At 46.0% G+C, this 25,626-nt stretch overlaps 1 protein-coding gene across 2 annotated transcripts in view; it reads left to right on the top strand.

Moving 5' to 3' along the window:
* EML6 (EMAP like 6) overlaps positions 1 to 25,626 on the top strand; it is an 854,573-nt gene that overhangs the window by 381,434 nt on the left and 447,513 nt on the right. For both annotated transcript variants that reach the window (XM_069234186.1, XM_069234187.1), the window contains exon 10: positions 21,138 to 21,350. In XM_069234186.1, coding sequence (XP_069090287.1) covers positions 21,138 to 21,350 — 213 coding nt within the window. The remainder of the gene's footprint in view (positions 1 to 21,137; positions 21,351 to 25,626) is intronic.

The raw sequence follows: 25,626 nt of genomic DNA, 5'->3' as shown, positions 1-25,626 counted from the left end.
TAAGGAAGGTTTCTTGGTGGTCGTTGGGGCCATAGAGATTAGCCAATGTAAACCTCTGTTCTTTTAGGTCAATACCTAGTGATAGGAGTCTGCCCGGTATTTCAGTGTGTGTGTTACCCTCCTAGGAAAGTGTGTTCCCAGAAGCATCCCCACCCAGCTATTTCCCAGGGCCTGATGAGTGACATTGGCAAACCACCTGGAACGTAACAGCTTCCAGTCGACTTTGAGCAGGTGTGTTTCCTGTATTAGACAGATATCACACTTGGCTTCCCTAAGAAGAGAGGAGTGCCAACCATTTAAAAGCAGCTTTGAGGCCTCTAGCAATAAGACTGATTACATTAACCAAGGATCTGGTAGAAGAGAGGGCCTGGTTAGTGCCGATGACACCTGTGTATAAGCAAGGTATCTCCGGCAGTGTTGTCATTCTCAGATGTCTTCAGGGGGAGTAAGCATATACAAGTCATCACAAAGAAGGGTAAGAACAGAGAAACAAAGTGGTTCCCTACGTGGGAACCCATTTAAGGAAACTTTGAAGGGTCCATGTTGGATGTCCGTGGTCCTCCCATCACTTTCATAATATCGGGGGGAGCTTCGCCGTGAAGACATCATCAACTGGGGAGATGGTGGGGGTCACATTCCGGGGCCTAAAACCAGCAGGTGAGATGTTGTAATTTTCAGATCTAGATGACTCTGCCACTAGCGGAACAGCTGTTACATCAGTGATCGCCATCTGCCTCAGTGGTATTATCAGGGCACTAAGTGACGCAGCAGCACATTTCATTCCTTGCGGTTCTCAGTGTCCAAGGGCTTACGTAGCTTGGGGGTGATTGGGCCGCGGGCCCCCAGAAAGCAATGGCATATCCTTCCGCGACGAGGCCTACTCTAGTGTTCAGACAGACTGTGTCTCATTGTTCCATGCAAATTGGAAGCAGAAGGTGTGCCCCCATTTGTACTTCATCCCCTTCTTGCAGAGGAGGTCCGTTAAGGATCGAAGGGATCGGCGTGTTGTAGTGTCATAGGGAGAGAGGTCTTGATATCCCTATCTTATGACCTTCAAAGTCAATGGTGTTGTTGTCACATGCCACTGATAGTATGACCTGCTTTTGTTTATAGCAGTGCAGGCAAGTGAGAATGTCCTGTGCCTGACCCAGGGAGCCCTCTGGATGTGCTCCAGGACGATTTCTTGATGTGCAAGCTCCGGCGCCACATGGCAAAAAAGATGGACAGCAAAAGGTTTCAGGTTACCGGAGACCACTTGTAGAGGAACCCCTTTAATTTGGGTATTAGAGTGGCAGGATCTCTTTTCTAAATCCTCCAGCTGGTAGTGCAGTACCTTATTCTTATCCCGCAGCTCAAGAAGTTCTCAGCTGTGATTATCCAGTTCCTTTTTACAGGAATCATATGTTTGTTCAAGCGAATCCACTTTGGCCTCGGTCTCCAACATCCCTTCTGATATCCTTCACCTTCAACGTTCTGTATTGTTTAAAGATTGCAAAATCCTCCCTAAGGACCACAAATGTTTGTTCAAAAAATGACTATGTCACTTGAGCATCATCTTCTGCTGTTACTGCCATCTTGTCCATTTGAGCTGGGAGGTGCATCTTTAGGCAGTTATGTCTTCTTTTTGGGGGTTTTAGCAAAGAGGTCCTTAGGTGAGTTGTCTCTCTTGTCATTGCGCTGAGATGCCCTTATGAAGTAAGAATCAAGTCCCCAATATCACCAGTAAGCTGCAGGTTGAGGCAGTGGAGGCATGTGTCTGTATCCCATGATCTATAGTCAGGCAAAATGAGGAGTGCATGTGGTACCAGCAGTGCACCAGCTACTAGCTTTGAAGGATGAAAGGATGAGGTTCAGGAGCCAGAGGAAGGCCCCACCATACGGTTCACTCCAGTATGCTAAGGAGCATCGGTCATGGGGGTGCCTGCTCTCAGCCTCCACTACACAGTCTGGCACCCGCCAGCAGTGGGCTCTCGTGGTGGCAAAATGGCGGCAACAGAAGGGTCTAGACAGCCAGGTGGGTGCATGAGGCAGAAGTCTCGGAGGCCCTGGAGTAACCTTCACTGTACTAAGACAGGGCCCCAACTGAGCTATGCAGGTCTCCCTCATCTCCAGTGGGTGCTATGGTGTCTCAAAGTCCCCCTAGGCAGTCCTCTGTCTCCTGCTTTTCCCTCCGATATCATGTGGCAACATAGTTGGCAGTCATGGGGCCATTAGCATGTCTCGGCACCACTCTCACTGCTGGCTGGGAAGGCGACCTGTGGTTGCGTCGTCAACGGGTTCTTCACAGGGCCCACACCCAGACTCCAGATCGGCCCACCCACTTGTAGTTTCAGGCCGCGATCCCACAGCGCATGAGACCGGTCGAAAACACCCCAGGTATGTAAGGGGGGCAATAGTGCAACTCTGGTCGCTGTTCACAGACAAGGCACTACGACCCGGGAGGGCCTCTGCTTCAGGCCACACACCTGCCTACCTTCCTCCATGCCAAGCCAGTCAGATCAGGGAGCTAATGTCATCCGCAGCAGCGCATGGCCGCCGGCCCGCCGGGGAACACCAGCAGTTGTCTTTGCCTTTGGATCACGGGAGAGGTACAGCAGGAGTCTCTGTCTTAGGAGGCCAGCAGGAGGCTGTGGGAGATCGGTCCCAGAGTGCCCACCAATTTGGAAGCGTAGCCTCAGCTCTCCATTAGACCTGAGAGTTGAGTGGCACCTCAGTTGCTAGGAAGGCTCTTTAATGCATGGGCTGTATTCAGGCAGTCAGAGGTGCGGATATCTGGTTGCAAGATGTCCCGGGAGCGACCAGAACCGCCCTCATAGAACAAGCAGGCAGCAGAGCTCTGGGAATATGCTCCTACACAGGCACCATCTCAGACACACACCCTGATCTTTACTTTTAGAGGCTTCTAGGGCTAACCGATTTCGAATCAACCCATTCCTGCCTATATGAAGCAATGGTTGATTTATAATTTGCACGATGTTGCCTAATTAAATCACGGTCACCCTATTTAATCTCCTTAATTAAATACTCCTTATCCCTGCAGCACTTACTTGAGTATCAAGATGGGGGGTTATTTGCTCTTCCCTTGCTAGCCTTCATTTCTTTGATGAATAATGAATCTAGAGTATTGACCAGATCTTTGTGCAGTTTACCCACGGGGATCTCATTCTGTAAGAAAGTTTAAAACAGGCTTAAGATACTATCAATATTAAAAGCAATATATATTTGCAAAAGTATGTCTGGGTTGAGACTCATTTTAGACCACTTAACAGCTTTTCTATTACTTGATAATGTTAAGGTCATATCAAATTAAAAAGGTTAATAAGTATTAGTTGTGAGCAGGTTATCATGCATTGTCAATTTAAGAGCATAATGGTCGCTGTCTTTCCTGGTCATGATTACAAAATCTAGCGCCATAGCCCAAAGATCAGTGTTTAGAAGGACATAGTCTAACTAGTCCAACTAGCAAACGTTGGAGCAAGAAGCTTGCTTGACCTAAACATGCTATTTCAGGCATACAAACCAAAGGTCATAGTAAGGGACAATAATTGTAGTGCTGTAGACGACCAAGTACTAACTGGTTTAGCCTTCAGTTTCGGGATACCTCTTGCTTCATCTTCCTCCTCCGTGATAGTTGATAACCCTTCCAGTGGCTCGAAGGTGGTGTTAAAATTGCCTGCAAGCACAACAGGGAATTTGTCAGAGCTCTCTGAGATATGATAAGCCAAGAATTTTAATTTGGGTGAGTCTTTATACCTGCATGTAGATTGGTTATAGATGTCATAAAATGTTAACCTACACCCATTTTGCCCACTACTACACAAGCCTAGGTTGCCTTTACTATCAATATCTAATCTTTTCACTATGACACCTAGCATGTTTTTTACCCAAAATAATAGCTTGCCAAAATGGTCGCCTGCTGTAGGAAGCTGTCTCTGTATGTACTATATCAAAATGAGATATAGTGTGCACAGAGTCCAGGGGTTTCCCAGAGGCTAATGTAGGTAATACTAATGCCCTCTTTTGTGGTAGTGTGGTCAGGCAGTTAGGCTTATCAGAGGGTAGTGCAAAGCATTTGTTGTACACACAGACAATAGAAGAAGCACACACTCAATGACTTAACTCCAGAACCAATGGTTTTTATATAGCAAAAATATATTTTCTTAATTTATTTCTAGAATCACAAGATTCAAGTTGCAGATAAGTAATTCAATAGTTTTGTATTTCACACATGTATCAACAGTATGGAATCAGTAAATTGTACAGTTTTTTAAATATTGCCAATGATCTGTTTTAAAAGTTGACACTTAGTGCAATTTTCAGAAACAGTTCCTGTGGGGAGGAAAGGTTAGTTTGGTTTACAGGTAAGTACAACACTTACAGTTACAATTTTCAGGGGTTAGAAAGTCCACTGGTTGGGGTTCAAGTTAATCCCAAACAGCCACCACCAGCAACACGGGCCGGTCGGTTGCAGAGGTCAAAGTGTAGGCAAAATTAATGTGGGCTCCTGTGGAGACTGGGGGCACTCACTTTCAGATATGCAGGCAGGTAGGTACCTGCAACTTTGAAGGGCAGACCTGGGGGGTTTAGAGGAGCACTCGGGTTCACAAGTAGGCACCAAACATACACCTTCAGCGGCACTAGGGCGGCCGGGTGCAGGGTGCAAACACGCTGTCGGGTCTCACCCCTGTAGTCACTCTGAGGCCGCAGGCGAGGTCCGGGGAGTCGTCTCTGGCAACCCACAGGCTGGAAAGGGAGGAGGGCTGCCTGCAGAACAGAACTGCACCAGAGGTCGGGGTCTCAAAGGCCTGGGGGCAGCAGGTGCAGTGGGTCTTTAGCAGTCAAATATCTTCGTCCGGAGCTTCGTGGTCAGGGGGGTCCTCTGGATTCCCTCTGCAGGCATCATTGTGGAGGGGAGGAGAGGTCATCCCAGGGTAGGCACTTGTTCGAAATTGCCTGAAGATCCTTTCTAGCTGGTTGGACCACCTGGATACGGGCAGTGGGTGTCGGTGCAGAGTGGTCAGGAATCACACCCTTTGTGTCCACTCCCTTTGGGGAGGGGGACACAACTCTAATCCTTTTGGTCCCTGTCCTCCAAAAAGAAGATGGAGGATTCTGCAGTGAGGGGGGTCACCTCCGCTCCGGACACCTTCGGGGTAGTCCTAGCTGGGGTGGTCATGCCTCCCTGTTTTCCCTAATTTTCCCACCAGACTTGCTGCCAAAAGTGGAGCTTTGTCCAGGGGGCAGGCAACTCCACTAGCTGGAGTACCCTGGAACACTGTAATCCAAGGCTTGAGCCTTTGAGGCTCACCTCCAGATGTTACAGTTCCTGTACGGGGGAGGTGTGAGGCACCTCCACCCAGGACAGGCTTTGTTTTTGACCACTGAGAGTACAAAGGCTCTCACCCCATGTGGTCAGAAACTTGTCTGAAAGTGGCAGGCTGGCACAGATTGGTCAGCCTTACACTAGAAGTTTGGCTAACAGACAGAGGGGATCTCTAAGATGCTCTTGTGTGCATTTTTCAATAAATCCCACACTGGCATCAGTGGGGGTTTATTGTGCTGGGAAGTCTGATATCAGACTTACCAGTATTCAGTGAAGCCATTATGGACTTGTGGAGTTCTTAATGACAAACTCCCAGACCATATACTCATTATCTCTACACTGCACTTACACTGTCTGAGAATGGACTTAGACACCATAGGGGCATATTGCTCATGCAGCTATGCCCTCACCTGTGGTATAGTGCACCCTGCCTTAGGGCTGTAAGGCCTGCTAGAGGGGTGACGTACCTATATCACAGGCAGTGGTTTGTGGGCATGGCACCCTGGGAGGGGTGCCATGTCAACTTTGCCCTTTTCTCCCCACCAGCACACACAAGCTGTGAGGAGATGTGCATAGGCAGTGCACAGGTGCTTGGTGAGGGGTCCCCTAGAGTGGCATAATACATGCTGCAGCCCTTGGGGACCTTCCCTGGCCACAGGGCCCTTGGTACCATGGGTGCCTTTTCCAAGGGACTTAACTGTGTGCCTAGGGTGTGCCAATTGTGGAACAAAGGTACAGATTTTGGGAAAGAACACTGATGCTGGAGCCTGGTTAGCAGGATCCCAACCCACTTTCAGTGACAGTTGGCATCAACACTAGGCAAAAAGTGGGGGGGTAACCATGCCAACAGTGGCACTTTCCTACACCTGCTTTAGACGGAACTTCCTCTACAGTGTAGTTCATATTCACTTGCCTAAAGGTTTTGCCCAGAGGCAATGTTTCCTGTAATAAAGCTATATCAAATATGTTGATAAAGTTGCCCCACTCTTCCTCTGCAAGTTTCCCTTGTAGGCCAGCGACATTCCATGACAGCAGTGCAAATGATCTAACCTTACTTTCCTCAAATCGGGTTATATCTAGTGTGGCTTGATCAATGCCTCTCTTTACAGAGTCATGTTGTTTATATCATGGTGCTTAAGTGTGCAGGAATATCTGGTCTTATATAGGGCTGCTGGATTGTGGCATGCTCAACTAATTGATTCTGAGTGCGTGTGTGTATATAAAAATCAGAGATGGCACTAGACAGTGGCAAGTGTATGTGTATTTAAAGATAGGCTAGGGAAAATAATTAGGCTAGTAGAGAAGGCACAAAGTGACCCTCATTCAGTCAGTCAATATCTTTCAAACAGGACTTCTCAGGACCCATGGATTCATTTACATTAATTGTCTGGCACATCCACTCTGCCTTGTGCACTTGGGATTTGTGTTTGAATAGGGTTCAGGGGGAGCAAGCAGGGTGTGCCACTAATTTGAAAACCTGGGGTGTCCTTTACAGTAATATTTGAGTCTGAGGGTGAAAAGGATGGTGCGTCCAAGGCCAATAGGCCATTAACTAATGAGAATCAATTAGCCTAATTATATCCCAGTTCGCCATGGTTTTAGAAAAAAGTTGGCCAAAAACAATGCCTGAATGAACAATTGGGAGGCACTGTCTTTGAGTTCTAATCCAGTGGGTCTCCTTGCTCACTAAGGAATAGTTGGCTCGTTTTGGGCCACTTGAGTCTTGGGACGTTGGTCATAAAACCTTAGAGTTGATTACTCTGCCAGTGCATGGGTTTAGTTTTTCAATATCTAACCTGAGGAAAGGCGTCCCGGTTCCTGGGAGTTTAGACGATAAGAAGGGCGAAGGGGGAGATTGTCTTCTGCTAGATTGAGTGTCTCACATGAATGGGGTGGAGGGAAAACATTCTTTGGCTAGCCTCATGCCCTCAAGATGTAGCTTGCAGTTTAGAGCGAATTCGCCCTTCCCTGACGCTTCCTTGGTCAGTGCTTGTGCTATTGCCAGAAGTAGCTGAGTCGTGGGGAATTTTAGTTAGGTTTAAGATTGACTGTATCAAGTGGTTTTCATCCCCCAATCTCTGAGGACTTGGCCGACCATGCTGGCAAGTTTGCCACATCTCGCCTGTTCCAGATAGATGAATTTTGAATTCTCTCAGATGGTTTGCATTCAGCTCATAAAGATCCAGGACTTTGTGGTTTGTTAATTGCAAAGTGGCCTTCATTTCATCAATGTCCTTTCTCGGATTATCAATAAGCAAAGTTGAGACCCCCAAACTATTAACTGCTGGCTCACTTTTGGGGGATGATAATGTAGGTTGTTAATGTATTGAAACGGCCAGTTGGGCGAAACGATTGGTACATGTAATATTGGAAAAAAAGGCTAGTTGATTTTCTGTAATTCTGGCTCCAGTGGTTCAGATGGTTGATCATTAACAATAATTGGCTGGGTTGATGAGAGAGTTGCTAAACGGACGGTCTCTTGCGCATTAGAGGCTGCCAAAACCCAGATGGAATTGTTAGTAGATGTGCTAGTCTTGCTTTCTTTAGTTTTTAAAAAGTGGGTTATTTTATATTTTGCGCTCTTGCCCTCTACTCGTGCTTTCCCTTTGATTAGTAGGTCTCCCACCTCCTCTATTAGGTTATCAATATCGTCCAAAGAACAGTTTTCAGCAGCGTGATTTTGAGCAGACTTAGGCTTCTTATCAGAGCCCTTATGGGTTCCAAAGCCTTCCTTTTCCCCATTTAAGCACTCGGGCTACTCATGAGATCTGCAGGACCTTCTCCTCTGGAGATTAGCATGCGCATGGCCAAAAGGAAAGAGCCAAGGGGGGTGCCCTGCCTCTTCCTGTCGCTGATGGGTGCAGGACGGTTCCACCCTTGGCCTGGGTGCACCCTGCGCAGCGGGAGATGTGTTGGTGCCTTGAAGCATGTGGGGGCTCCTCTCCTACCCCCTCAGGCAGTGCGCCTCCTGGTGCTGTGTGGTATAGGGCCTTTAGTCTCTAAGAATTACATCTCTGTTGTCCTGTGCAGTGGAAGGTATGTCAGCACTTTCAAGTGAATGGGGGTGCCACCCCCACCCCCAGAGTGGGCACCTCCTGGCTCTGTATGGTATGGGGCTTGAATTTCTCAGGAATAGCATTTCTGATGTCCCATGGAGCGGGAGATGTGTTGGCGCTTTCAAGCACATGCGGGCTCCTCCCTCCCCCACCTCAGTCAGTGTGCCTCCTGGCGCTCTGTGGTATGGGGCTTAGAGTTCCCCGGAACAGTGTCTCTGTATTCCCCATGGCTACAGTGTTCTATTGCAAATCCAGGATTTCAATCAGGTCTCCAGAAACATTGTGGGGGTTGGGCCTCCACTCTATCGGGGAATCCCACAAAACAGAGAATGTTCCATTTCAACCTGTCATTGATCTGCTGCCTGAGAGTGGCAGTTAAGGATAGCGTATTTGCCGTGTTAGATTTGAGGATGGCACCATCATCCTCAACAGTAGAAACCTATTCGGCCACCACCGTCACTCTGGATGCCATGGATGAAGGTCCTGTCTAAGAAGCATCTCACCTCCCCCCCATCCCTAATGTTGAATTCCACCACCTCTCTGGACTCTTGGATGGCCGAAAGGATAGGGTCCATGTCTGCCGTGACAGTCATCCTAGTCAAGTCTTCAATAGGTTCCTGTGGGTTCTGGATGCCAACTGTCCAGACAACCGGTCAGTTTTGAGCTGGGAGTGAGATGCCGCCACTCAGTTCTCCCCCATATCAGAGCATAGCTATCACTTGAAGGATAATGGCTGCTTGGTGCAGAGGCCCAGGAGGGGTGTATTGTGGCAGTCCTGGCCTTTCCCCCTAGGAAAAGGAACTATCGGGGGAGGCTGCGCTCCAACCCGCTTGCACCAAGAGATTGGCATGGACAGCAGGTGCAGTTAGGCCACCCCTCATAGGGACACCCTCTGTGTGTGTTCTCCTCATGCAGGTCACAGGGCACGCTCAGCACATAGGGCACCGGCATAGGACCAATGTCCACGCTTACCCCGATGTCGGGGGGGGACAGTACGTGTAGCTGGGACCCTGCCCCAGCGGTGGTCTGTCATTCAGAAGCCCAGATACGAAGGCCAGGGAGTCTGTAGGGACAGGACGCTCACTGGTGCTGACCCCCCCTTATTATTCTGGGGGGAGAATGGAAGAGATAAGATCTTTGCCTTATAAGGTGAGCACGGTGCCTCCTGGGGGTGCCCACATCAACGAACGCTCCAACCTGGGCTGCCACCACCAAGGTCTCACATGGGCCACCGAAAGGGCACCTGCCCTGGACAGCGGAGGCCTCAACACTCACCAAACAGCCTTCAACGGGGAAGGAAGTCGCCCTCGCTCTGTGCACAGCCCCAGAAGCTCTGGTATGTATGTGGCCTGTAGCCAGGCAAATTTTGCCGCGACCAAAAAAGCGCGAGTGCTGACCTAACAATGTTCTACAGGGCCTAGGATGTTAAGGATGCCTCCAGCTCCATGGCCCCAGGGAATTGGGCATCTTACCGATGTCTACTCCAGGCTGCTTCAGCCAGGACCTCCGTGTGCAATTGGAGGGTGGTCCTAGCGGCTGAGGGAGGCAACCGGGAGGCATCAGAAAATGGCTCTGGACAGGACTGGGACACTGGCTGCCAGCGACAGAACCGCGCCCCTAGCAGCGGGAGAGAGCGCACCCCCCGGAGTAAGCACCAGAAGGGATCAGTGCAGCCATGAAAGGCCCTGCCACAACTTAGAAGGCGGGGTGCATCTCTGGTGCAGATCTCTGCAGTCCGGCTCACCTGCAGCACACAGAGTTCTCAGATCCCCAGGAGAGGAATTCTTGAGGTGTCTAAGGTCCAGGTGTCTCAGTGTATCTTGTTATTTCTGAACAGACTTTGTTCAAAGTAAAGTACTGTCTTGTGAGAGGGTGGGTGACAGAAACAGCTATTCACGCAGGAGAGGCACTGAAGTTCTCTTAAGCCTATCATTGGTCTTGCTTTTGCAAGTGCCACTGGAAGATATTTAGCCACCACATCAGACACATTAGCTGCTCATCAGGATGAACCTTCCATTGATGCTACTGTATTTTGTACCTTGCCATGCAATTTGTGTTGCTGCTGTTCTCTTCCGAATTTCTGGACAAATCATTGAAGGAAGTTTTGAGTCAGACACAACTTTTCGCCAGTGACAGCAAAGCTGGTCTCATGAGGAGACAGCCCTTATTAACACAGCTTACCAACTCTCTCAACTCTCAGAGGCAGCATGGTCTGGCCCTTTGACCCCTCTGGAAGGAAGAGACAAGGGAATTGGGCCTGAGATTTCCCGAATGCATGAACCTATCTGAAGAAACCTTCGAAGTTTCAGGGAACCTCAATTCATGGGTCCCACGATTGTTGTTAATGACACTTCTTGGCATTGGTTAAAGAGCCAAAAGGTTATTTCATGGACATTTTACCCCAGCAACCATCTGTAATCCCATTTCTGACACCATATGCCATAGACCCACTCAGGCTTTGTGGCATTTATATAGTAAGCCACAGGGTCCTATAATCCCTCTAGCTACCCCTCATTTCATGAGGTTGCAGAGACTAATTTAAAGATCCGGCTCAGAACATGGGGTCTATTTACCTCTCCCGCTGCTGTAGCTCATAGGAACAGCATGACTGCCGCCTGTTCAAGCCATTGCCAGACACCTCATTACACTTGATTTTAGGGAGAAATGCATATTTCATTGCTTATCAGACATATGTTGGTTTGCGTATGGTTGAAAGAAGAAAGCCCATGTCTCATCATGAACGAAAGGTACACTTCTACCCATTCTACCTTGTACCAGTTAGGTTAAAACAAAAGATCTTTGTTCTCATACAAGATGACATATTGGTATTGGTAAAAATAAAAGTTGCATAAGGCGCAGCTTCCCTGCCTTGGAGCTGAAAAAAAACAGTACTCTCTCAAACAAAAAGGACTGATTCATGACTCACCAATCAACACAATTGTGCATTACTTTTAGTGTTGGCTACAGGAAACCTACCAACGGTTCCATCCTTGTTCCCAGACATAGGTTCAGTTATTCATTACAAAAGAACTAATACAACAAAGCTACCCTTTCTATGTTATAAGGTACTTCATATGCTATCTCTCTTACATACAATCTACAAATGCAGGACAGTTGTTGGTCAAGCTTTACATGTTCTCAGTCTTAGTAGATATTCCATTGCTGCATAGCAACCTCTTATTCCAGAGGAAAGTGCTTCTCTGAATGGGTCCATTGAAATCTCTTCCATTTTTTTATGGCCAATATTAACCCTAATGCCCCTCGTTGGCTTTTTGCCTGAACTGATCTGTCAAGAACTGCCAGTGATATTCATTAATTTGTTATACACACTGCTTCACAAACGCCTCCCCTAACAGAAGTCAGAGAAGGAACTGTCAGCATTCCTCTGAAACCTGGAGACCTGGCTTTAGTTACCATTTTTTGCACTTAACCAACCCATCATGTAATCTTTGGCAAAACAATGAATCTCTCTGTGCCTGAAATGGACACCTTTCTTTTATATGTATCTTGACATATGTCCAAGACACTACTGCTAGAACATAAATGCTCTCTGTAAAGTGTTCCACTGTTCTTTAGCGACATATCTGCACCATATACAATAAATAAAACAAATAATTACACATTCTCTAACAGGGATGAAGTGCCTTCACTTCAGCCCTGAAACTGGTCAGGGAAGGGCCTTTTTGCATGATCCCTTTCTTAGTTTGTGGTTGTAATCCATAGGAACCTTTGTGGTAGGAATTACATTTCTTCCTTCCCCAAAACTCATGGGCATCACTGATGTTAGTTTCTTCAAAATAAGTGTTATTTGTCTTTTTCGAAAAAAGAGGGTTTCCATAAATAAGATCAGCAGAGGCCAAGTTAGCTTCTCAAACCCCAGCATTTTCCCAAATGTTGGCTTAATATTAAGACACACAGGGGGTCATTCTGACCCTGGCGGTCTTTGACCGCCAGGGCGGAGGACCGCGGGAGCACCGCCGACAGGCCGGCGGTGCTCCAATGGGGATTCCGACCGCGGCGGTAAAGCCGCGGTCGGACCGGCACCACTGGCGGGGTCCCGCCAGTGTACCGCGGCCCCATTGAATCCTCCGCGGCGGCGCAGCTTGCTGCACCGCCGCGGGGATTCCGACCCCCCCTACCGCCATCCAGATCCCGGCGGTCGGACCGCCGAGATCCGGATGGCGGTAGGGGGGGTCGCGGGGCCCCTGGGGGCCCCTGCAGTGCCCATGCCACTGGCATGGGCATTGCAGGGGCCCCCGTAAGAGGGCCCCTACATGTATTTCACTGTCTGCTGCGCAGACAGTGAAATACGCGACGGGTGCAACTGCACCCGTCGCACAGCTTCCACTCCGCCGGCTCGATTCCGAGCCGGCTTCATCGTGGAAGCCTCTTTCCCGCTGGGCTGGCTGGCGGTCTGAAGGCGACCGCCCGCCAGCCCAGCGGGAAAGTCAGAATTACCGCCGCGGTCTTTCGACCGCGGAACGGTAACCTGACGGCGGGACTTTGGCGGGCGGCCTCCGCCGCCCGCCAAGGTCAGAATGAGGGCCACAGTGTTATGGTACATTCTTAAGTAAACTTTGGAACCTCTATGGTTGTTTTATCAGTATGTCATTTACATTTGATGGGCTGTGCAGTAAACCTCAAAAAGTGAAAACCAGACTGTACAGCTATACAGGGATGTGCCTCGTGACTGTGCAGCACTTTCAAACATTTAACCCATGTCCAGCTTCAAAGCAGAGGGGGATTTTCAATTAAAATTCTGGACTTACCTGATCAGTACCTAAGTGAACAAAGACTGTAGGCCATTCATGAGTTGGACCATTTGGACATGCTAATCCCTGGGATATGTCTTATCCAGTTCTCAAATCTTACCATGCACCTGGTAAAAGCTTTACTGGCTGGAAGGCTAGAATCTATCTGGAAAAGGACTCCTTGGTTCCCCTATATGGAACTGATTATTAGGGAGTGATATGGCTAAGGGCTCTGCTAGCAGTTGTGGGATGCTTGATAAACAAGAAGGCACTCTATGTTCCTTTGTTTTCATCAAAAACCAATTCCCCAGTATCCACAATTCACTCTGAGCTTGGCCTCCAGAACCTTAGAAGTAGGATTTCATATGAATCAGTGGCTACTTTTTGACATCTGCTGTTTAAAACAAGGCACGCTGCTTTACCAGGTATTTCTGAAAAAAAAATGCTTCCAGGAAAAATATTGTGGTCTTTTGCAATGATGTGCTGTGAATTTGAACACGAATTTGCAGCTGCATAGGAGCTCGATGCTACCCTTATTGCTGATGTAGGATCCCTCAAAGCCCCCCTTCCAGAAAGAACTATTAATAATAAAACCAGAAATGTAAGAGATAGCCATGAAGAAGGATACTGAGAATATATGTAAACTGTACACTTACGAAGATTACCTACTTGCCCAACCATAAAGGCTGGCTCACCTAAAATGAGAACTCACACAGGTAACTCGGTCTGCTGTATCAAGTTCTTCCCATGTGATGGCAGTGTTGTGGAAATGTGTAGTCATATATTGCTCCCCAGCCCTCTGTATTATGATGTATGTGAATGTTTTCAGGAGGGGATGCCATTTCCAGATGGACACGAGAACCGGTTATGACTTACTTATGAGAACACACATCACTGTTGTTTTATGATAATTCAACTGTTGAGTGTGAGTTTAAGAACATATGCTAGTTTTCTAATGTTTTAAATTGTTTTATGGTCCTAAACGTTGTTAGAAGCTCATATGACAACTTGTTAATTAAATTGCTGTCATGTGAAAGAGAGGACAGTAAGGTCTGGTGGCAGGAACTTTGAGGTGAGGGCAGCTTAATTGTGGAATGAGCTCCCAGCTCCCATCAGAGCCAATGCGAACCTTACTTACTTTAAGAAAGGCCTGAAAACCTGGCTCTTTTCTAAAGAGTAGTTAGTTTTATATGTAGGACAGGTCAGGAAGCATGGTTTCTAAGTAAGGAAGAGTAGGCCCTGTTTGTTGCTGATTTGGCAAGGTTGACATAGCTCCAGGACACCTGTGAGAGGAAAGTTGAGCTCTATACGTTTCTATTATTATTACTTTGTTCTTATTATTATTATTGTTATGTAAAACTAATTTAATGCGCTCTATTATAGGAGAGAAGTCATCTTGGGCTCAAAAAAAAAATTATGGTGTTTGGTCCACATAGGTCAGATGCCTTAACACAAACAATCTGTAGCTGTAGGCAGTCTGTCTTGCACTGAGGACCATAATATCCTTGTTTTTAGGTTAGAAGCTTAGGTTTAGACAAAAGCACCCCAGCTTTCACGTAAATAAGCAGGTGGGCTGATTTGTATCATCAATGCAAAGTAATAGTGGAGGGGTATCTGTGGTCCTTGAATGAAGATGTCCTTCTTCCCAGCACTTATTTCAGTAAATCAGTAAATCAGGTTTGAGGTACATTCTTAAGTGGATGATGCACAACAACGTGTTGTCTCTCCTTTTTAGTCTTTAGAGTCGCCACACAAAGAATCATTGTGCCTCAACATAGAACAAAAAGCATCCACCTCATATATGGCAGCTCTCTAAGAGCTTTATCTATGATCATGGTGCCGGTATGACTTTTCCCCTGCCCCAATTCTGCAAACTCACAAATCCTGCCATAAATTCCTAAATCCCACTACATGCTTCAAATTAGCCATGCCTGTCACATTACTTTGTTGGTTTTGGTGCTTGACTGCCCAAAATGCCTGTGGGAGCTCTTTAGAGTTCCACCAGGAAGGGTAACTACAGTTCACTCATACCTCCAGTGGATGTACTTGGCTGGATGATTTCCTTTCTTATTGGCTATGTTCGTCTGGGTCTGCACCTCTTCAGTCATCCAAGACATTCACATGACTTGCTGCAAGTGGAATGAAAGATAATTTAAAAAATGCTATACAAGACCGATTGGAACAAAGGTCTGCCCCCTCACTCCATCTAACCACCTGAAAGCAACCTTTAAAAAGGACCTCAAGCGGCTCCTATTTGACAGACATCTTGGTTAATTCACTGTCAACCAGACTTATTTACTTTTTCCAATGCACCCTGATCTGCCTTTCTTTAACTGTTCATGTCCTCTTCCCTATTGTTTTAACTGTTTCTTGTGGTAACTCCTGTATACATACACTGACGTAAATGACCGAGTTCAGCTACTATTAATGTAGCCCGCTGTAACCCTGTATTCTGTGTTGTAAAGCGCTCTGAAGCCTTCAGGCCATGTCTGTGCTTTATAAAATTGCAAAATTGCAAAAATAAATTACAAAACCTAGTTCTAAACTGCACTTCATCCAAAAACCTTGCAGATGACACTCAGCTCAACTTATCCCTATCGGAAGATACCTCAGCCACCAAAGCCAGTTTTGTCAGATGGATGTCCTTGGTTGCAGACTGATGTAAAGAACTATCTCAAGCTCAACAATGCCAAAACAGAAGTGGTCCTCTTTGGGAAAAACAACTCACTTTGGGCCCTGGTGTGGTGGCCCACCAAGCTAGGACTGGCTTCCTTCATATCCAGCAGTCCAGGAACCTGGATAATGTGATCAACAGCAGAATCTCTATGACGAATCAAGTAAATTAGGTAACCTCCACCTGCTTCCACACTCGCAAACTACTCAGTTTTTAGGTGGCTTTCTTTGGATGCTTGCAGATCCATCACTAGCATGCTTGACTATCCTCATCACAGCCCAACTCACCAAAGGATTCCAGTTATATAGACCATAGCCACAAGACCTGCACTCAAACTCCCACACTGAACGTACATATCCACACACCTTAAAGATGTCCAATGGCTTCAAACCTACAAGCAATGCCCCTTTCAAACTCCCAACATTAACCTAAAAAGTACTACACAATCAAGGCCCAACATGCCTCAACAACCGCATCCTCTTCCTCACCATTTGGAGAATCTTAGCAGACAAAATAAAAGTGTAAAAGAATCTGTCAGTTAAGGCCCTCGGGTTGAATGCTCAGGTCAGTGCCATGGCTAGTGCTTGTTACTCTTAACGGATGTGTCTTGGCAGAACCACATTACCCCAACTCAAGCTTCACTGCACTGGCTACTTATTTGCATTTAAGCCACTTTGACCTACAAATCACTTAATTCTCATACCTTCAAACTGTATCAGTTTTCTCGCAAGCTCATATCCTCTGATCAGTTGGTTCTGCAGATTCCCAGGTTTAATCAGGCGTGATTCGTCGGTAGACCTTTTCCCGTCATCGCTGCCTCTGTATAACACAATGCTTACACCCATTCCTTTGAAGACAAATCGGGGTAAGTCCAGGAAAGGCCTATTCATATTTGATATGTTTAGTTCTGTGCCTTTCGCAGCCCTCAGATTTTTTCATTCATTGACGTCAAATCATGCCGGCCCTGTACTGTTTTGGTTTCGCGGAATTCTCATAAATAACCTTTCTCATTAAAATGCATCTGTCTAGACATTTTGATGAGCTCTTCTGCCGTTGTTGTCTAGTTCTGCTAAACTGCACAGTCCACCTTCTCATTGCCCAGACATTAGCTGGCCGAATGTGTGACCGTCAGTCCTTCTAAAAAATGAATCATACAAAGTGAAACTAGCCTGGGCAAGATGTATGTACTTTCCTTTACTGAAAATACATGAAAAATTTCACAAAATGATGTGGTGTTATACAAAATGATAGTTTTGGCATTTTGCACTATTTTGTAGCGTTGATGTTTTGTTTTGGCGCGAAGATGCATTCTGCACTAAAGAATAACAGATAAAGGGGTTCACAGCCGCTCACATCCGGTACGTTCCTGTACTTCCCGTACTTATACAATATGATTTTAACTTGAACAAAGACTCAAAATATGCAATGTGGAATAATGGCATGACATAGGCATTTCGGGTAACAACCGTAATGTAAAACACATATAATTACACAAGATTACGCCTCCGTTAATGGAATTTCGCCCGGGCCTACATTGGTAATACTTATACTTTCCAGAGAAGGAAAGGAAGCTTGCAGACTAGAACAAGGTTGTATAGATTCTAATTTCCTCGGGTAGGTTTACGTTTCTATGGATGAGATGCACAATATGACTGTGCTGGATCAAGAAATCTCAAAGTCTTCATGGATAAAGATGAAGAAACCAGGTTCACTGACTTTCAGATGAGACTGCAGTACACCCATTAGGCTAAACTACAGTCAATTAAATCAGCCGTCTGCGACAAAGCGGTATTTTAATGTGTTTAGTGTACAGCAAATGACCCAATTTACAGTAAAGCCTATTCGGCGCAAGTGGTGCTGAATGGAACCAGATTTAGAGGTCTCCTCATATCGTTAAATAACAAATGCATTCACGAGCTGTATGAAATGTGGCCTGATGTGTGTAGATCTGTTTAATACTGTAGTTTCAGAGAACGTATTCTGTGCTGATCAGCTGTAAAACTGTGTCTGTGGGGCTGCACACATACGAACAAATATATTTCATGAATCTGTAGTGAGATTAATCACCTTAGGTATCAACTGGTTTAACCATTCTGTGCTACTGGTAAATGTGTTCACACTTAAGGGACATAGTTGCAAATGAAGAAGCTATAGATATAGGTCATCCTAATACGATTATAGAGGCTGACCTGTGTGGTGTCTTCTTTCGTAACACCTAATAATGAATACATTATACCTGCTATGCACCTACGAGTAATCGGCATTAAAGTCACTCTCATCAGGACTAGTGAGGCAACTGATTCCTGATAAAAGTCCTCCCAGTAGGACGTTGCTGCTTCAAGAAACCTTGAAAGCCAACCTGGAGTGATGAATAGGGTACACCCTTAATGATGCAAAAGTACTCTTAAAACGTGCTCCCGCCTGTTCTGTACCTCTTTTGATTTTTGCACTTTTACACTCTGAGATACCATCTGGGGTATGTTTAGCCCTGGAATGTCTCGACAATTGAAATGACTGAAAGTAATACAGAGGGTTCTGACTACAAAAGGAAACTTTCTGAGTACTTGAGGCGTGTGAGGATCAGCAGTGTCTTTCCCAATCCATTCATAAATATATTAAACCAAACGACTGAGTATTGGTGGTAGTCAGTGGAAAAGTAGCGAGTGGGTGGTGACAACCCTGATCCCATCGGTGTAGAGTAATTGGATTTCTTCCCGGTTTTCAGATGAGTCCCCAGTTTAATGCGCCTCAATGGTTGTTTCCAGTCGTGTAATTCTTTACTGTAGTTCTTATTTGGGGACATTTCTGTTCACCGGAGAGGTTACTCTGCTTTCAAGTTCGGGTTGAGCATTACTGAGTGTCATCTCCTATGAAAAAAGAATGCTGCTATGATTTAGTGCATGAGCTCCAGTTGATGGAGACTGTGTTCAGGCACCTGGTCGTTCGTCCCTTTATGCTTTTTCATGCTCAGAAAGTGTGGTCACATGATTTCACACCCACTGCAGCCTTTTGACATACATTTTGGGAGCCTGCTGTAGATTACATCACTGTAAGCCACTACTTTGGGACTAGCTCTCTGTTTAGGTGCCTTCCAGAGACTGTGGAAATTAGATTGTAGGAAGATACAATTTTTGGGTGTATGGATGGCTGCTAGTTCGTGCATTTGAACACTATATTGTTTCAAGAATGTTGGGAAACAGTAAAAGATAATGCCAGGGTTCATTACTGTCTGTGCTTATGCTACCATGATCTCTACGATTGCGGACCTGACTAATCGGATTGTTCATTTAAGACCCAGGTATTTGTTTCTTCTAGTTGTAAATTCGTTTGTGACAGTTGGCTAGCAGTCAACTTTTTCAGGTGGAATTGATCTGGAAAACATCTGCTTACATTTTGAGTTGTTGCTATTCTTCTAAGATTGCTATTGGACACATGTAAATGTTAAACGACAAATGTCAAATAAATAAGTTGTCCAAAACCATTGGTTCAACTGACCCAATTACTATTTGAAGGTTCGTTCAGATTTTTAGGAACAGTTTAATCTCTCCCAGGGCAGTTACCGAAATGCCCTTTCAATCTTTAAAAATGTTAGAAAAATGGCAAAGCCTGCAGTGATATACGCTGCTGAGTGATCGGAAACCATCAATTTTTGCTTGAATGCTCTAATGAAGAGACACAAGGAGTCAATGCCTGAGAGTTGCAAGTGTTACCTTTGTCTTGCCTAGTGTGTGAATCTTAATTTGCAGTTGCATGGTAGTTTGTGGTCCTCTACATGCTCTTTCTACCTACTGCTTTGTAGTATTTTGCTATTTGCCGTGGGTGTCTAATACAAAACTTCCTTACTTACTTTCAGAAATAAACTAAAGTCCTCAATATTTTTTTAAAGAATAAAGTCCTGTGCAAAGCATCGACTTACTAGTGAACTTTGAGCATTTTGGGGTATGTTTTGTGAAAACAGTTTAATCTCCATGCCTACATTGTTTAAAACAAGATTTGTATGCAAAGATTAGCAAAACATAAGCCCAGGAGAGGCAGCACTTCCTCTTTTCAGGATATTCAGAATCTAATGTTATCTATCCCGCAATGTATCCATCTTCACACAAACCAAACAGATCAGTAGGCAGCAGTTTGTGATCGCACAAGTGCTAGTGTTTTTATTTTACTCTGTAGTGGTACACCACAGAAAAAGGCCCCTCCACTCACGGACCTCTCAATATACAACAAAAACAAAATGGGAAACGCTCTCTAAATAATCACTTTCACATAGGAATAGTGCCAATATTAAGGCCAGAAAGAGCATTTAATCATATTAAAGTCAATTCATATGGGTACAGAGATTTTTCAGTTTAGTTCAAAAGCATACGACTAGACGTAGAGGTGAGTCTTCAAAACACTTTATTCTTCACATATTGAACATCCAGCCTAGCCAACGGGCTTTGCCCTTGAACAAGGGCTTGATCATGGCGTACAAGGTCTAGTTCGTGGCTCAGACAGTTCTTCTCTCTAGACCTATTCTTATTGTATTCATTTTCAATTTATAAGCTGCAATGGAAAGAATACATAAGACAGAAACTGAAACTTTTGTTGGTGGGAGTCAGCGGGTGCGGGGATTCTTCGCATGAGAAAGCCCAAAAGGACATTGAATAGATAATACAGATAAAATACTATCCCAGACATAGAGCAGTTTTGAAAATCCTGGCTTGGAGGTGCCAGAATGAAAAAAAGGCTGAACACATCAGAAAGAGGAAGACTGTGCAGGCCTACATTTTTACAAAATAGCTGCGGGTTAAATAATATGGAGTTCTATGATATGTATTAGAAAGACCACAATAATGGGTGGACCTGGAGTGTGTCTAGGTTCAGCATGCAAGCTCCCTAAATGTAAATATATTAACGTGGACTATGCAGTACCTAAAGGGATCAGAAAAGGAAACAGAACAGGCAGAAGGTTCCGATGGGCCTGAGCAAGCAGATCGGGTGGGGGGCATATTGCTCAGAAGCAAGAGCCCGGATGGATATGATGCTTCATCTTTGGGCCAGCGGTGCAATGCCCAACGGGCCATTTGAGGGGGCTCTTTGCCAAAGGTCTTTTAAAATAAGATGCCGTGATAAGTGTAAGTGGAGGTGCTGTGTATAGATTGGTGTAAGTGTGGTATAAAAATGACTAAAAGAGACCCTGAAAAATTTAAGATGTAGGACCTCTTGTTGTGAATAAAAACAACGGGTGGTTAAGTTGAAGACAATGATCCGATACAGCTCACAGGAAAGTGAAGAAGAAATAGAAGCTTAAAACATTTGATTATTTTAACATAACCTCATCTTATTCTTTTCAGCTGGAAAGCATCTCACTAGCAAAGAGGAGATCAAAGGAATTCATTGGGCCTCCTGGACGTGTGTGGTAGGACCTGAGGTTACAGGCATTTGGCCCAAGTATACCGATATCACGGATATCAACTCTGTGGATGCCAATTTCAGCAGTGGAGTGCTAGTCACAGGGGACGACTTTGGATTGGTTAAATTATTCAGATTTCCAAGCCTTAAGAAAGGTAAGTGAGATTTCTACAGATGTATACAGTGATGCTTGTTTATAAGCCTTTGTTCACCAAAGCATGGCACATAATTCATGCACTTTGTAACAACATTGTATTATTTTATACTAATTCATGGACAGTATTTTTAAAATGACTTTACATTTGGTATGTTATTCTGTGTTAGCTTTAATTTGTAAAATGCACCGTCACCCAGAAGGGTATCCTGGTGCTGAGCAGGCATGAAGGTCTAGCCTTGCCTAGTCAGGGTGTTAGATGAATAGCCAGGTTTTTTGTTTGTGTATGGGGAGTCACTAGTGCTCTCTGAGGTGTGGTGTGATGCGAGTTCTGTGTGGGAGGTTGAGTATTAGTCTGCTGAGTTCTGGATAGTGCGTGGTCTTCTGGTGAGTTGCTTAGAATTTCGGGGTAAAGAGTAGTCAAGCTTGCTAGTACCGAGGGCGTGAGTGACGGTTTTCTAGTGTGGCTTGGGAAGCCATTGGAGGATCTTCCTCAGCATCTTCAGGGTGGGGAAGCAAGGGGTGGTGAAGGTGTTGATTATGAATGTCCAGCTTACTGTCACTGATAATCCCTAGGTTCCTGGTGTGGGTCTAAGATGAACCCTCCACCAGTTGGAGTCCCATAGTGAGGTACTCTTGCTGAAGATCACTACTTCTGTCTTATCTGTGTGAACTTGGGACAAATGTTTTCATCCAGTCAATGACTAATGAGGGAGAGCATCACTCACATATCATAGGTGTCGGAGAGGATGTTGATGTTGTGTGCATGAAATAATTTGCCCAAAAAGACCATGAATGCGACTAAGGAGGTTGGGCAGTTTGACAAGCCTTGAGATACCCAACAGATGAGTTTTCGGGCTTCTGAATAGTAAGGTTCCAGACTGACAACTTGTGCTCTGTCCATTAAGAGGGAGTAGATCCAGTTGAGTGCAGGTCCCTGGATGCCAATCTCATGTAGATGTTTGATGAGAATATGGTGTGAGGCCATGTCAGATGCTACAGAGAGGTTCAAGAGGATGAGGGATGCTGTGTCTCCTCTGTCTAGGATTATGAGTGTGTTGTTTGTGGCAGCGATGAGTGCTGTTTCTGTACTGTGGTTTGGCTGGATGCCAGCCTGCATGGTGTCAAGGAGCAGGTGGTTGCTGGGGCAGTCAAATAGCCACTGATACAGCTATGTTTTTTAGGAGTAAACAAAAATCGGTTTATTTATTTCCATTGCTGTTGCCCTTAAGTACACTGTTTATCTATCCTTTACATTTAATTTCTAATTAACTTAATTTAAGATGATCACTTAGTCAACTTGCATGTGGCCTTCTCAACACACGCACACTATGCAAGCATTCCACCTAATTATTGGACCTCATCGCGATCCTCGCACCCAACATTTCCTTCCTCACCGAAACCTGGCTCAACCCCACATCTGCCGCAGACATTGCCATAGTCATCCCCAACTGATAAAAAAAAAAATCACTCACCATGACCGCACCAACAAGCCGGGAGGAGGAACAGCCATCATCCACAAAGAAACCATACAGTTCACCACCACCACCGACAACCCCCCCTCCCACGGAACATCTCAACTTCAAACTCCACATGGATGACAAAACAACCATCAAAGACACCCTCCCATACTGACCCCCAGGCCTGCGCTCCAACTTCTGCAACACCATCAGAGACTTCATTTTAGCCCTAGTCTTAGACTCTAAGGACTACATCTTCCTCGGTGACCTAAATTTCCACATCTATGACAACAACAACAACAACCCTGCACACCTCCTCAACAGTATGAGCAGCCTCACATTAACCCAGATCGTCCACGACCCTACACACACCACAGGACACATGCTGGACCCCATTTTCACCACCAGCAACCACGTCAAATACAGCCATGTCACAGAACTCACATGGACCAATCACTCCATCATCCACTTCAGCATCTTCAGCCTCAGCACCTCCAGCCCCAAGACCCAAGATGACCGATGCCCCCCACCAGAGGTGGAACAGAATCTCAGAGACCAAGTGTACAGACAGCCTCAACACCTCCTCCCCGCTACCACCACAAACCTCGAACAGGGAGTGAAAAAATTCAACACCTGGATCACCAATTGCACTAACAGCATCATCTCCATGAAGATCAACATCCTGAGAAAATCCTCCAAAAAGACCAGCTGTTACATCGAAGAACTCAGAACAGCGAACAGGGACAGCAAACAGCTTGAGAGGATATGGCACGCCCGCAAGGACACCTTCAACAGAGCAGCCTTCAAGACCTCCCTTAGCCTCTACTACCACCTGCTGAAGACAACAAAGAAGACAGCCCTTGCCGCATGCATCGAAACCAGCGCCAACATTACCTAGGAACTTTACAACATCATTAAGGATTCTCCAACCCGGCTGCTAGCGATAACAGCTTCACACCCACAGTAGCTGTGTGACAACCTCGCCTGATTCTACGACAAGATCGCAAACATATACAGAAACCCCGAACTCCAAACCACACCCATGGAATTCCTCAACAGATACACTACCACCGTAACCGACACGAACCACACACTAACTACCTGGAACATCCTCTCCACTCAATACATCATCTTCACTAGGAAATCCATCCACTCGGTAACTCCCACAGACCCATGCCCGCACCACATCTTAAACCTTGGAAACCAAAGGATTGGCCAGGAACTCAACACCCTGCTGTACACTTCTATCACCTCCTCAACATTTCCCGATGCCTGGAAACATGACAGAGTCAGACCACTACTTAAAAAACTGTCCGCTGACCTCAGTGAACCCAAAAACTACCAGCCAATCTCCCTGCTCCCATTCCCAGGGAACGTATTGGAAAAGATCATCAACAAGCAACTTATGAAATACGTGGAACAGAACCAGCTACGCAAAGCCTCTCAGTCTGGCTTCTGCAGCAATTACAGCACCAAAACTTCTCTGATCGCAGCCACCAAGGCCTTCCAAACTCTCCTCGACCAAGGAGAGACAGAGGCTTTGATCTTCCTCGACCTCTCGGCAGCTTTCAACACTGTATCCCACCACATGCTGATCAAAAGACTCCACCACATAGACATCCAAGGAGACGCGTTCAGGTGGATCCCCTTCTTCCTCACTGGAAGAACCCAAAGGATCCAACTCCCACCTTTCATCTTCGAACCCAAGGAGATCTACTGTAGTGTTCTCCAGGGCTCATTCCTCAGCCCCACATTCTTCAATACATATATAATCCCGCTGGCCATCATCGTCGGATGCCAATGTCTCAACATAATTTTCTACGCAGACGACACCCAACTCATCCTGTCACTCACCAACGAACCCTCCACACCAGAACCAACTTCCACAGATGCATGACAAGTGTCTCTGACTGGATGAAGAACAACTGCCTGCACCTGAACACAGACCAGACCTAAGTACTGATCTGTGCTAACAGCAGCAAAACGTGGAGCAACTCCTGGTGGCCATCAAATCTGGGGTCCGCACCCACTCCCTCCGACCATGCCAGAAACCTCGGAATCATCATTGACAACAAGCTCACCATGAAATGACAGATCAGCGCTGTCTCCTCCACCTGCTTCCTCACTTTGCGCATGCTACATAAGATCTTCAAGTGGCTACTGCTATACATGGGATGCACTGACACAGGCCCTAATCACCAGCCAACTGTACTATGGCAGCGCCCTCTATGTAGGAATCGCCACACACCTCGTACAGAGGCGTCTGACCATACAGAATGCCACAGCCAGACTCATCCTCAGCCTTCCCTAACAAACCTACATCACACCCCCACCTCAGGCAACTCCACTGGCTTCCCATACAGAAGAGATGCCAATTAAAGCTGCTGACCCACACACACAAGGCTCTACACAACCAAGGACCCGGGTACATTTACCACCGCCTGAACTTCCAGCAACTGTCAAGAAGACTACGTTCTGCCTCCCTTTCACTTGCCCATACACCCGCATCTACAGAAGCACAAGTGGAGGACTCTCCTCTCACATTGCAGCAAAAAGTGGAAGAGCCTCCCCACGCAACTCTGGACCATCACCTCACTTCTGGAATTCTGAATGGCTCTGAAGACCTGGCAGTTCAAATGAGCCTCCAGGACCTGCAAGTGCCTGGATACCCACCTGGGTGATAAGCCACGCTCTATAAATCCTGATTGATTGATTGATTGATTTATTAGTTTTTCAATCTTTTGTTAGCCTGTGCCTTTGCACTTGATGTGGATGAAGCATGTTGCTAACTTTTTATTCTCTTGTCTTTAGTCAGAG

The sequence above is a fragment of the Pleurodeles waltl genome, chromosome 5, assembly GCF_031143425.1.
Source record: "Pleurodeles waltl isolate 20211129_DDA chromosome 5, aPleWal1.hap1.20221129, whole genome shotgun sequence".
NCBI lineage: Eukaryota > Metazoa > Chordata > Amphibia > Caudata > Salamandridae > Pleurodeles > Pleurodeles waltl.
Note: the sequence above shows the minus strand (reverse complement) of the source record. Positions and strands in the feature narration are given on the sequence as shown.